At 40.4% G+C, this 14570-nt stretch overlaps 1 protein-coding gene across 2 annotated transcripts in view; it reads left to right on the top strand.

Annotated features, from left to right (window-relative positions):
- Positions 1-13898, top strand: part of ACVR1 (activin A receptor type 1) — a 127831-nt gene extending 113933 nt beyond the window's left edge. For both annotated transcript variants that reach the window (XM_045066929.1, XM_045066930.1), the window contains exons 10-11: positions 11590-11720; positions 12677-13898. In XM_045066929.1, the coding sequence (XP_044922864.1) occupies positions 11590-11720; positions 12677-12811 (266 nt within the window). In that variant the 3' untranslated portion in view covers positions 12812-13898. The remainder of the gene's footprint in view (positions 1-11589; positions 11721-12676) is intronic.
- The last annotated feature ends 672 nt before the right edge of the window (positions 13899-14570 follow it).

The raw sequence follows: 14570 nt of genomic DNA on the forward strand, positions 1-14570 counted from the left end.
TTACATTGATGAGAATCTCGATAATAGAAATTACTTATGTAATTTTGACACAGATGTCTGAGAACAGAGTCCGTTTTGGCTTGAGTGACGTGCATGTTTCCATATGCTTGTGGATGGCAGTGGGGGTCGAGGCATGAGGACATGCCATACGTGTTCTCTACCTAGCAGGGAACAGGCAGACCTGCTCTTTCAGCTCCCTTCCTGTTGCAGAAAGGAGTACTTGCCACGGGGTAAGGCAGGGCTTCCCGCCAAGTGTGTGGTGTTAGATTACAGAAAGGCCTTGAGATACTGATTCTCTTAAATCTCCAGCAGTGAGCCAGGACCCAGGGGGCCCAGAACCTCCTGCATTGTCGTCAGCTCTGCTCTGAGCAGCTTTATCCATTCACCTATTAGCAGTGTTTGATGTGGGGCACAGCACAAAAAATGTCTGAAGGCTTCCTGTTAGGAATGTTAATCGCAATAACACAAATATCGGAAATACCTTTATGGATCTTAAAGAACAGAGTTCGCAAGCATTCTTTCTGGTGAGACTAAATTCATTTATGCACATACTACCTTTGTGATTTTTTCCCCATATCCAAATTTGTACCTTTATTAATCTTTTTCTTTAACTTGGCTTTTTTCAAACTTCATTTTCGAGGCCTAGTTGATGATGTTATGTTAGTTTTAGGTATACGACATAGTGATTCAACAAGTCTGTACGTTAGGCTGTCTTCACACGATTGCAGCAACTATCACCATACATTATTACAGTACCACTGACTCTGTTCCCTATGCTGTACCTTTCATGCCTGTGACTTACTCATTCCATAATTGAAGCTTGTACCTCTCCTTCACCCATTTTGCCCATCTCCCCACCCCCTCCCTCTGGTAACCATCAGTTTGTTCTTTGTATTGATGGGTCCATTTCTGCTTTTTGTTTTTCCTTTTGTTTTGTTTTTTAAGATTCTGTAATAAGTAAATTGATACGGTGTTTGTCTTTTTCTGTTGGAATTATTTCACTTAGCATGATACTCTCTAGGTGCATTCCTATTGTGGCAAATGGTGAAATCTCCTTCTTTTTTATGGCCGAGTAATATTCCACTTGGTACATATGTATGTGCATGCATGTGTGTTTGTGTGTAGATACACACACCACATTGTCTTTATCCATTCGTCTCTTGATGGGAATGTGGATTGCTTCCATTGTAAATAATGCTGCAATAAATGCAGGTGTGCATATATCTTTTTGTACTAGTATTTTCATTGTCTTTGGGTAAATACCCAGTAGTGGAATTACTGTATTGGATGGTATTTCTCTTAAGTTTTTTTGAGGACCATCCCTACTGTTTTCCACAGCGGTTGTGCCAATTTATATTCCTGCATGAGGGTTTTTCTCTACATCCTCACCAGCATTGGTTCTTTCTTGTCCTCTTGATACTAGCCATTCTGACAGGTGTCAGGCAATACCTTGTTGTGGTTTTGATTTGCATTTCCCTGATAATGAGTGATATTGAGCATCTTGTCATGTGTCTGTTGGCCATCTGGATGTCTTCTTTGGAGAAATGTCTATTCAGGTCTTCTGCCACTTTTAGTCAGATTATTTATTTTTTGGTGTCCAGTTGTCTAAATTCTTTATATTTTGGATATTGACCCCTTACTGGATATATCATTTGCAGATATCTTCTCTCATTCATTGGGTTCCCTTTTCATTTTATTGATGATTTCCTTCACTCTGCAAAGCTTTCTATTTTGGAATAGTCCCAATGGTTTATTTTTCCTTTTGTTTTTGTTGCCTGATGACGTATCTAGAAAAATGTTTTTATGGTTGATGTCCAGATTACTGCCGATATTACATTCTAGGAGTTCTATAGTTTTGGGTGCCATGTTTACATCTTGAAACCATTTTGAGTTTATTTTTGTCTATGGTGTGAGAAAGTGGTCCAGATTTCTCAGCACCATTTATTGAAGAGAATGTCTTTTCCCTATGGTATATCCTTGCCTCCTTTGTCATTGGTTAATTAACCATGTAAGTGTGTGTTTTTCTTTCTGGCTCTCTGTTCCATTTCATGTATCTATGTGTCTGCTCTTTATGCTAGTATCATAGTGCTTTGATTATCCCAGCTTTTTTTTTTTTTTAAGATTTTATGTATTTGAGAGAGCCGTCAAGAGAGAGCACACAGACAGTGGGAGCAAGAGGGGGAGAAGCAGACTCCCGCTCAGCAGGGAGCCCAACAGGGGCTTCACCCCAGGACCTTGGGATCATGACCTGAGCCGAAGGCAGACACTTAACCAGCTGAGCCACCTACGCATCCCGATGATCACAGCTTTGTAATATGTCTTGAAATCTGGGATTGTGATACCTTCAGCTTTTTCTTTCTCGGGATTACTTTGTCTCTTTAGAGTCTTCTGTGGTTCCACAAAAGTTTTAGGATTATTTGTTCTTGTTCTGTGAAAAATGCCATTGTTACTTTGATGAGGATCATATGGAATCTGTAGATCACTTTGGGTAATGTGGACATTTCCACAGAATTAATTCTTCCAGTCTGTGGTATGGTTTTCCGTTTCCTTGTGACATCTTCAGTTCCTTTCATCAGAGATTATAGTTTTCAGAGGACAAATCTTTCACCTCCTTGGGTAAGTTTATCCCTAGGTATTTTATTCGTTTTGATGGGATTATAAATGGGATTGTTTTCTTAATTTCTTGCTGTTACTTCATGATTAGTGCATAGAAATGCAACAGATTTCTGTGTATTAATTCTGTATCCTGCAACTGTACTGAATTCTTTTAGTCAAGTAGTTTTTTGGTGGAGTCTAGTGCTTTTTATGTATAGTGGTAGGTCATCTAAAAATAGTGACAGTTTTATTACTTTATTGCCTTTTATTTCTTTTCTTGTGTTTTTGTCTGAGTGCTGTGGCTAGAACTTTCAGTGTTATGCTGAGTAGAAGTGGCAAGAGGGCATCCTGGTCTTACTTCAGATCTTAGAGGAAAATCTCTCGACTTTTTCCTATGGAGTATGATATTGTGTGTGAAGATGAAAGGGTTTTGTCCATGACCACTTCAGATTTTCTCATATGCTACTCTTGAAGGAAATAGTGTTTTATCTTCCAGTTCTCTCAGGAGCCAAACACAAACCATTCTAATTCTTACTAAAATGGCTTTACTTGTAAAGTTCTAGTCTCTGAAGGATTTCAGAATTTCTCTAGGAGTTTACAGCAGCTCTCGGTGTGGATGTAGGTGTGAGGGATGATGTTCTCCCCTCGCCTGTTCCCTGGATATCACGGTGACTGCCCACGTTGGAGGACAGTGGAGAGAGACAGTGAAGTGAGCAGCTTGCGACATGAGATTAGTGCAGAGAGGAGTGTAATTCATTATGTCACTGTCAGCTTGTTGGGAAAAATTCTAGAATATAAACAAGGCATTGGATGCTAGTTTAGCTTTATTGTTAATTACCTGGGAACTTGGACCAAGTAAGTTTTCCTGTGTAGTCCTCAGTTTTTTTCTTGTGAAGGAAGAGGACTGCGATGTAACGGACACGATTCTGACATCGCATGATGTCTCTTCACCTTAACCTTCAGATTATTCGATATATAACCAGGTCAATAGTCTCTTATCTGTGCTTGAGAAATTCATCGACTTTAGAATCCAAGCCTTTCATAACTTACTTGGCAGAATACCTGAACTCATTGAGCAGTCAGACTTGACCTGAATTGAAATAAATCCATTTATAGCTTTTATTTATCCCATTTAGTGGGACTGTTCATCCATTTCAGTACAGAAATGTGTTTGGTTGCGGGGTATCCCTCAGACTCTGCTAGGGTATCATATAAATAGGGTATGTGCCCCTTATTTCCTTTGTAAAGTGTAAAAAACCCTCCAAATTCCTCAAACAGATCTAACCTCAAGGGTTTTAGATAAAGGATTGTGGACATAATCAACATTCACTCAAGTAATATGTATGCATATACTAGGTATTCCTTTAGGCCCTGGAAAGCAGTTGAGAAAAAAAAAAAAAAAAACCTAATTTATTTCTTTAATATTTACTAGATGAAGTGACTATGGTTGAGGTGTATGGGGAAGTCACAGAGTGTGGGGAGGACATGGAACTTTGTCCGGGGGCCCGGAATTGTGGTAGCGAGGAGGGAGGGTTCTTCTCTGAAGATAGAAAGCGTGAACTGAGTCGTGAGATGAAAGGAGCCCGTCAGGTGGACTAGCCTGGGCGGACATGTAGATGGGAATGAGAAATACAGTCCAATGAGGATGACAGTTGGTATCCTGGGCAAAAGGAAGCACTGTGGGGGTTGATACAGGTGCCCCATGTCCAGAAGCGCAAGCCACGCTAGTGTGGCGATGCCCAGGTATGTGGGGCAGCATGCTGGGGGTAATGAGCCTGAGCCCATGCAGACATAAGGAGCTTTCCCCTCAGTTTTTCTCCTAAAGGTTTTGCAGGGGGCCGGGGATATGGTGAGTGGCTAGTTGCGGGGGAGGGGATTTGAAGTCCCAGATACAGCTTGTCACAGCAGGGAGAAGTGGTGCCCCGATCTAAGGCTTTGGTGGGGGAGGATTGCAGAGAAGACTGCCTTTCCAGAGAGTGGTCTAAGATGCAAGGCCGGCATCTCGTGCTTTTTGGTACACTGTGGAGGGCATTCTTTTTGGTCTGCGTATCAGCTTTGTGGCGTGAACTTCAAGGTGTTGGAACTAAGGCCTGGCAATTAAGGGCTTTCTTTACTCAGGACTGTGCAGCAGATCCAGGGGAGGGCTACTGCTTGGTAAAGATGTATTTGCGGCAGAGAATAGAAGAGTTCCAAACAGACATATGCCCAGGAAAAACATTTTTGTAGAAATCAAATACGTATGCCAAGAGTTGTGGGGGAGTAGCTTATGAATAATTTCTGATTCCTTTCTTGTGCCCTTTGAGTCACGCCAGCCACCTTTCATGGAAAAGCAGGGCCTGGCTCCCTCGGTCCTTCCCCGACTACTGGGTAAGGGCTCTGCCTCCCCTGCGTTCCCACACCTTTTGCTGTATGCACCCCTCATCTGGCACTCCAAGTACTTTGCATTTTTAGTCACTTTCCCTGCTGTCCTCTCTGCTGGCTCATAATTTGGCAGTTGTTCATTGAGTGCTGTCTTCAAAGGACGTAAGAGTCCGCTCTTTTGCCTGGCTCCCCCAATTTCTGGCAGAAGTGAGGAGCAGTTAGAAGTAACTTCCTACCTTGACAACACACCATTTCCATCATCCTTGACCTCTCACTCCCCCTGCCCTCCTGTGCACCTGATTTCAGCCACAGGGAATTTCCTCCCAGTTTACAACAAGTGAGGGTCATCTGTAACCCGTGTCTTTGTCCTTGGTCCCTCTCCCCCCACAAATGTCCCTTTTTGGTGCTTCTCATTCCCATCCCCTTCTCTGCCTTGTAGACTCCGTGTCTTTCTGTCTTCCTAAGCCCTAGCTCCCGGAAGGCTTACTTAGGCTTCCATGACACCCCGTTATGTCTGGTGTCACAAAACCACACAGCTGGTTTTTTCCTCTAAGACTTGCGGAGTATCCTATCCCGCACGTTCTCCCTGCTCTTTCCTCTAATGCCTGTCTCTAATTTGTCCTGGTTCCCTTGCCTCTTGTTCTGCGCCTTATTGCCAGCACCACATCTCTTTTTATTCTTGTATCCCCAGTGCCAAACACAACCTCTGACTCAGTAACCATTCTGATCCCGTAAACTGTGTATGCCAGTTTAGGAACGAGCACATAAAATTGTATTTTGGGGCACCTGGGTGGCTCAGTGGGTTAAAGCCTCTGCCTTCGGCTCAGGTCATGATCCCAGGGGCCTGGGATCGAGTCCCGCATCGGACTCTCTGCTCCGCAGGGAGCCTGCTTCCTCCTCTCTCTGCCTGTCTCTCTGCCTACTTGTGATCTCTGTCTGTCAAATAAATAAAATCTTTTTAAAAAAAATGTATTTTGAAAGGCAAAGATAGATAGTAGTGGGGTCAAAACCATTTTTGAGGTTCTTTTGTTTTTATAAGATTTCCATTATCTAAAGTAAGAAGGGCTTGTCCTCATCCACAGATTTCCAGACCCTTGACAAACAAGAGCATGTCTTCCACTTACATCATCCTTATTGTTTAATATGGTGCTCCACACCTTGTAGACACATAATATACTTTATATTGACTGAAATAAAATCACTGCTCTCTTTGGCCAGAGGGAGTTCCACCTGACTCTTAGAGTTTAATCCCAGATTTATTAGGCACTGGCCATGCTTCTCCAGAATAAGATGGAGGCTATCGGCAACTGACCAGTAGTTGAAGAAAGAGAAGTGTGACTAAATCCCAGGCATAATCCATTAAATGGTCTTTCTTTTTAAATTTGATTCCTTTTGTTAAAACATGGAGCAGATAGATAATGAGATTAAAGTATGGGAAATATAAACACGAGGGAAAACCAGATTTGTATAGTGAAATGTATTGTTCGGGATCACTGGATTTCATGTTTTAAAAATCCACCCATGCCCTTTTCTTTGGCATATTTGTAATAAAAACTCCACTTCGCTCAGGCAGATTATCCCCAGGTATTCACTGGCTAAGTGAGTGTGAACAGGCAATGCTATTATGCTAACTTAAAAAAAATTAAATTAGGCTACTAAATGTAGTCTCTTTTGGAGGAATTAAGACACCATAAAGGGCACATCTCTCACTATATTTCTTATAAATTCATGTGGCCCTTAAATAAGTTATAAGCATCCATGTCTAGTTGTATTTTGTGTGGTATGTCTTAGTACTAGAAGGAAATACTTTTGTTTAAAAGTTTCATGGGCTTTTCACAGGAGGAGATAAGGCCCTTGAGATGAGGGGTCACAAATCTTCTGAAAGCAGTGGTTTAGGTTTTGCCAGGAAAGGTTTTAATCCATTGACTAATATCCTTCGTGATTACAGTTATACAATGTGGGTAAGTTATTTAGACTTAAACAGTCTCAATTAGAAACCTTTTTTTCCTTACTGGAAACATGGAATGTAGTTATCAATTAACTTAGTCAAATCAATGAAGTTAAAGAAATTGCTTAGATCTTAAGCACGTTCCTTATCATGACTGGTCTTTTGCATAAATGATGTGTATTTATACAGGATTTATAAAATGGATTCTTGCAGTTAAGTAACTTAATTTCTTTGATCAGTAACAAAGGGATTGAAGCTTTTCAGGTGACCTGTAGGAACTAGAAGGCTGTGAGAAAAGTTAAAATTCAATTTTTCTTTCTTTTCCCCAAACAACCTGTTAGGTATTTAGGAATAGAAGAAAGTTACATGGAGAAAGAAAAAGAGAACAGTCAACCAAGTAGTCCCCTGGCCTCATTGCTGAAGCCTTTGATGATAGAAGAAAAATGAATTTCTTGGTTTCTTCTCTTTAAGGAGAAGAATCAATTTTCTAATTCTAAGTGATGAAGCTTAAAATTTCTCTCTTTGTAGAATTACATCAATTTCTTTCACAAAGAAGAGTAATTTTTCTGGGGAAAAAGGGTTTCTAAGGCATTGGAAGCTATGCTCAGCTGAAATTAACCTCTTTCATGTTTGCTTGGGGTAAGAAGCGAGTTCATGCTTTTCAGCCATTCTACCGTCTTCCCAAATGACAGTCTCTCTCTACATTTCATTTCATGCCTTCAGTCTGAAAGTAGATAATAGAGCCATCAAGCAAGCAACTGCGTCTGGCAGTCTGAGGTGACTCATTGCCCATAGAAAGAAGAAATGACTATTTCATATTATTTGCATTCTACCAATGGATGGGATTATTTCTGTGTTCTGTTTTTACTTCTCTACTTTCACTTCTGATTTTTGGGGGGCCTTTTTTCTTTTTCTTGATGAGTCCGGCTAATGGGTTACTAATTTTCTTGATATTTCAAAGAACCAGCTCTTGGTTCTATTGACCTTTTCTTTTTCTTTTCTTCTCTCTGTGTTTTCAATTTTCTGTTTCTGCCTTGATTACCACTATTTACTTTTTTCCACGAAGTCTGGGTTTATTCTTTTTCTAGTTCCTTTAGGTGTACGGTTAGATGGAGATTTTTCTTTTTTCTTGGGGTAGGCCTGGATTGCCGTCAACTTCCCTCTGGAACAGCTTTTGCTGTGTCCCAAAGATTTGGGACCCTTGTGTTTTCATATTTATTTGTCTGTGTGTTTTTTTTTTTTTTTTTTTTGTATTCCCTCTTTCATGTCTTTGTTGGTCTGTTTGTTCTTTAGTAGTATATGTTGTTTTTGTCTTTTCCAGGTTTGTTTGTTTGTAATTGATTTTTAGTTTTATACTATTGTGTTTGGAAAAGATGCTTGGTAGGATTTCAGTCTACTTAAATTTATTGAGACTTGTGGGCAGACATTTTATCCTGGAGAATGTTCCATGTGCGCTTGGAAAGTATGTGTTCTCTGCTGTGTTTGGATGGAGTATTCTGTGTATACTTAAGTCCATCTGGTCTAATGTGTCAAAGCCACTGTTTCCTTGTTGATTTCTTTTTGGGTGATCTGTTGATGTAGTGGGATGTTAAGTCCTGTACTACTAGCGCATTACTGTCAAATTCTCCCTTCTGTCTGTTGCTATTTGCTTTATGTATTTAGATGCTCTAGTGTTGGGTGCATAGATATCTACTATTGTTATAATGCTCTTTTTGGATTGAACCCTCTATCATTATGTAATGCTCTTTGTTGTGACAGTCTTTGCTTTAATCCATTTAATCTGATCTGAGTATTGCTTCCCGAGCTTTTAATCTTTTTTTTCAGCTTTCATTTAAACGGAATGTCTCTTTCCATCCCTTCACTTTCACTCTATGTCTTTGGGTCAGAAGTGAATCTCTTGGGATGTTTGGGTGCCTCCATTTTGTGTAAGTGCCTTTAGCTCAGGTCATGATCCTAGGGTTCTGGGATCAAGTCCCACATCAGGATCCTTGCTCAGTGGGGAGTTTGCTTCTCCATCCCCCCAAACAATAGGTTTTTGTTTTGTGTTTATCATGAGATTTATTTATAAAATCCTAAGTATACAGCAGTCTGTACTAAATTGATGGTCATTTAAATTTGAACACATTATTCTAAAAGAACTTTATTTTCCTTGTTTTATTTGTTGTCATATTTTACATTTTTATTTTGTGAAGACCTGTCACCTACAATTGATTTTACTACTTTTGTCTTTTTTAATCTTCATATTTGCTTTATAAGTGATTGCTTTACTACCTTTACTGTGTTTGCTTTCAGCACATGAATTTTCTTTTCTTTCATCATTTTTCTTCTACTTTTGGCCTTTTCCTTTTTTACTTATAGAAATGCTGTTAACATTTCTTATAAAATCTATTTAGTAGTGGTGATGAACTCCTTTAACTTTTGTGTATTAGGGGAACCCTTTACCAGAAAAGTTATCATTCAGAATTTTTTTTTTAAAGATTTTATTTATTAATTTGACAGAGAGAAATCACAAGTAGATGGAGAGGCAGCCAGAGAGAGAGAGAGAGAGAGAGGGAAGCAGGCTCCCCGCTGAGCAGAGAGCCCCATGCGGGACTCGATCCCAGGACTCTGAGATCATGACCTGAGCCGAAGGCAGCGGCCCAACCCACTGAGCCACCCAGGCGCCCCTCATTCAGAATTTAAGGAGATATTCTTGGTCTTAGTAGTTTTTTGTTTGTTTTTTTCCTTTCAGCATTTTGTAGTACAGAAAGGAGTGACATGATATATTCAAAGTTTCTGCTGAATAATCAGCTGATAGCCTTTTGGGGTTTCCCTTGTATTTGACTATTTGCTTTTGTCCTTTTCTTTGACATTTTAATTATTATGTGTCATGGTGTGGACTTCCTTGGTTTCCATCTTGTTCAGGACTTTTGGTGCTTCTGTACCTAGAAGTCTGCTGTACACCCCCCACCCCCCGCCAAGTTAGGAAAGTTTTCAGCTATTATTTCTTCAAGTAAGTTTTTTGCCCCCTTTCTATCTTCCTTTCTGAGACCCATAGAATGCAGATCTTTTTTTATGTCTAAGAGATCCCAGTGTGTCCTTATTTTTAAATATTTTTTTTTCTTTTTCCTGTTCTTGGATGCTCTCCATTACCTTAGACTGCTTACCAATAGATCATTGATCCATTCTTCTGCATCCTCTAATCTACAATTGATTCCCTCTAGTAAATACTTTGTTTCAGTTATTGTGTCTTCAACTCCGATTGATTCTGTTTTTTAATTTATTGAAATTCTTCCTGAGTTTATCCCCTGTCTTCTCCAGTCTGGTAGCATCTTTGTGACCATCTCTTTGAACTCTTTATGAAGTAGATTGCTTATTTCAATTTCATTTACTTCCTTGCCTGAGCTGTTGTCTTATTTCTTTTGAAGCATATTCCTCTATCTCTTCATTTTGCCTGGCTTTCAAAGTTTCTATGGATTAGGCAGAATAGCTAATTCTTTTAAAATTGAAGGGATGGTCTGTTTTACTGTCTTTTCCCATAAGACAATGCCTGGTAACTTTGGTTAGCTGGCTAGATCTGTGGCTCTCTACACAGAAGGCATCCTTGCAGGACAGCTAAAGTGGCTACAGGTCAGGTTATCCCAGGGTACTCTGTGAGGAGGGAATCCTGGCAGGGCAAGAGGAGCTGAAGTGTTGCGCAGGCCAGGGTAGATGGGGGTGCTTCATGAAGGGGGATCCTGTTGGATTAGCCTGAGCTGAAGCAGGTGCAGTGTACAGAGGTGGTGCCCTGCCAGGCTGTCTAGAACTGAAGTGTTACGGGTCTGGAGTGTTCCTGGGTAGTTTATACCTGTGTCACCTTGACAAGATGACTGGAGCCATAGTGAGCACTGACCAGGAGGGTCTTAGTGTGTGCTGCATGTGGTTGCCTTGGTGGATGGCTAGGGCTAGTGTGGGATGTGGGCCTGGAGCTCACTGGAACAGTCAGCCAGCTGTGGTTTGCAGACCCTTCTCTTGTCTGCACTAAGGGCTGAGGGCAGGGCGGGGAGGGGGATACCTAGCAGTGGTGTTCACCAGGCCCTGACTGAGAGAGTTCCAGCAGATTCCCTGCATGTGGTGGAGTTGCAGGGCTGGCTCTTTTATATTCTAGTTGATGTTTTAAACTGTGACATTTTTTTCTGTGCCCCAGGTAGACAAACCTGGTACTAGCTCTCCCTGCTATAGTGCCACAGTGTTGGTATGGGCTCCCTTCATTTCTATGTCTCCATTTCTATGCCATTCTCTCTATGGTCTTTTGTTGTACAGAAGCTGTTCATTCAGCCCTCAGTTCTTCTTCAGGAGGAATGGCTGTATAAGTGGGTATAGATTTGGGGTATCCATAATGGAGAGATGTTCAGGTTCTTCCTAGGTCACCATCTTATACTGGAATGTTGTCATTCTGTGATTATGAAAGGAATTTTGTCCTCATTTGTCAATAAATGTAGTTACATGAGTAGTAGCCACATTTTCTTCTAATGTAATTCCTGCAGAGATTTGAAGAATTATTACCTTGTTCTCCACTTACTTTGTAGCTTTCAGAATCACCTTGACGTAAGGAAAATGTTCAGTTTTTCTCTGATCATGTTATAACCCATGGTACCAGTTAAGAAATCCCCAGGGGGATCCTCTGTCCTCTTGCTAACCGACACTATTCTTGTCCACGTGTGCAGGTATCGTGGAGGATTACAAGCCACCATTTTACGACGTGGTTCCCAATGACCCAAGTTTTGAAGATATGAGAAAGGTGGTCTGTGTGGATCAACAGAGGCCAAACATACCCAATAGATGGTTCTCAGACCCGGTAAGAGTGCCAGTTTCTCAGTTTTAGAGCAACCTTCACCTTTTTACTAGAAAAGTACTTTACTCTTGAAACTCAAGAGTAAGCCAATAGTATAGTTCCTGAATGATCGCCCTGTCTGTTGCTTTCTATGTTATGTAGAAGGGTCTTGGACCTAGTTTAGTCAGTTCACAAAATGGTATCGTTGAAAGAGCGAAATTCTCTGATCTTGCTAGTAAGTGACAGTAGTCACAGGAGTTTCTACTATTGACTAGCTCCAGGAGTTAGGGGATTCATTACTCTGCTGCTCACAAGTAAAATGCAAGACTAACCTTTTTCCATATCTGCATATCCAAAATTCCAAACAGAGCTGTTCAGCTGAAGTTTTGTTTGTTTATTTGTTTTTTAGGATTTTATTTATTTATTTGACAGACAGAGATCACAAGTAGTCAGAGAGGCAGGCAGAGAGAGAGGAAGGGAAGCAGGCTCCCTGCTGAGCAGAGAGCCTGATATGGGGCTGGATCCCAGGACCCTGGGATCATGACCTAAGCTGAAGGCAGAGGCCTAACCTACTGAGCCACCCAGGCATCCCTGAAGATTCTTATTGCTTCTCTTCAGTAGCCGCAAGTCTGAAACATTGAGATAAGACGCAGGCTGCAGATTTCATTGTTAACTCTGGGATAGCATTATCTCTTTTAGCAGGCATAAAACATCAGGGGGTCCAGCCAATTCTTTGTAATTTACCTCAAAGTCAGCTGATAGCATTCAGAGTCCAAAGGCCAGAACTCATCAAAACTCAAGAGGGACTCTTATCAGGGGTCAAGGCTTAGATTATTTGATAAAGAAGATGGCAGTAACATCATTGTGACCTACCAAGACCCGCAGAGTTCTGCAAAATCTCTTGACACAACATCTGCCAACTTTCTAGGGCCATGAAAAAGCCACTTTTTCACCCTGGTATTTATTCTTTCTCTCCTCAGACATTAACCTCTCTGGCTAAGCTGATGAAAGAATGCTGGTATCAAAATCCATCCGCAAGACTCACAGCCCTGCGTATCAAAAAGACTTTGACCAAAATTGATAATTCCCTAGACAAATTGAAAACTGACTGTTGACATTTTCATGGTGTCAAGAAGGAAGAGTTGACGTTGTCATTGTCCAGCTGGGACCTAACGCTGGCCTGACTGGTTGTCAGAACAGAATCCAGCTGTCTCCCTCCGCAAATGGCTGCTTTGACAAGGCAGACATTCGACCCAGCCATGTGTTGGGGAGACACCAAAACCACCCTAACCTCGCTCAATGACTGTGAACTGGGCATTTCACAAACTGTTCACACCACAGAGACTCATGTCGGACAGACACTGTTGCAAAGGTAGGGGAACTGGAGGAACACAGAGAAATCCTAAAAGAGATCTGGGCATTAAGACAGTGGCTTTGCATATCTTTCACAGGTCTCCTAGACTCTCCCCATGGGAAACTCAAGGAGGTGGTGAATTTTTATCAGCAATATTGCCTGTGCTTCTCTTCTTTATTGCACTAGGAATTCTTTGCATTCCTTACTTGCACTGTTACTCTTAATTTTAAAGACCCAACTTGCCAAAACTTTGGCTGCGTACTCCACTGGTCTGTCTTTGGATAATAGGAATTCAATTTGGCAAAACAAAATGTAATGTCAGATTTTGCTGCATTTTACACATGTGCTGATGTTTACAATGATGCTGAAACATTAGGAATTGTTTATATACAACTTTGCAAATTATTTATTACTTGTGCCCTTAGCAGTTTTTACAAAACTGCTTCGTGCATATGTTAAAGCTTATTTTTATGTGGTCTTATGATTTTATTACTGAAATGTTTTTAACACTATACTCTGAAATGGACATTTTCTTTTATTATCAGTTAAATTCACATTTTAAGTGCTTCACATTTGTATGTGTGTAGACTGTAACTTTTTTCAGTTCATATGCAAAAATGTATTTAGCCATTACCCATGTGACACCACCGAATATATTACTGATTTAGAAGCAAAGATTTCAGTAGAATTTTAGTCCTGAACGCTGTGGGGAAAATGCATTTTCTTCGGAATTATCCATTATGTGCATTTAAACTCTGCCAGAAAAAAAATAACTATTTTGTTTTAATCTACTTTTTGTATTTAGTAGTTATTTGTATAAATTAAATAAAAGGTTTTCAAGTCAAAAAGTGAACTTTTTTTTGCCATATAAGATCTGTATTCTAGAATGCATTTTATTATGGGAACAATAGAAGCACAAAATGAATTTGTAAATCAAATTTGCTTTTCAAGTCTCTTGACAATCTTGAGGGTCTTATGAGGGTGATATCCAGCTTGAATGTGATATCAGAAAATTTGAATTTTCTTTCTTTTTTTTTGGTTGTGATTATTTATTCCTGGTCTGTGCACCCAGTTGTGAAATGAAGGTGATGGAGCCTTTTGATCTGTCTTCTTTGCTTAAGGGTTGTGAGTATAAATAGGAGGGATGATATCCGAGCATTTTTTTTAGTATGAGGTCCTGTATGAGTGGAAAGTGGTCTTAAATCTCTCACCTTGCTGCTTGGAGAGAGCCCGCTGCTGGTTTTCTTCACTTCTTGTGTTCAACAGGATTGAAAAGGTAAGGTTTAAAATGACCCAAATAAGAGATGAGGGGTGAATTTTGGGGATGTTCACCAGAGGTAAGTTGATGACATCATTAAGATGCATTTACTTAGAGGGTATATATTAACTTAAAAAAATTGTGGTAAAGTATACATAATCAAGTGGTTAAGTACATTTCACACTGTTTTGCTGATGTCTCCACTGTCCATCCACAGAACTTGTTTGTTTCCTGTCACAAAACTGAAACGCTCTACTTATTA

This window comes from Mustela putorius, unplaced genomic scaffold, assembly GCF_011764305.1.
Source record: "Mustela putorius furo isolate JIRA1106 unplaced genomic scaffold, ASM1176430v1.1 tig00003869_pilon_pilon_pilon, whole genome shotgun sequence".
Lineage (NCBI taxonomy): Eukaryota > Metazoa > Chordata > Mammalia > Carnivora > Mustelidae > Mustela > Mustela putorius.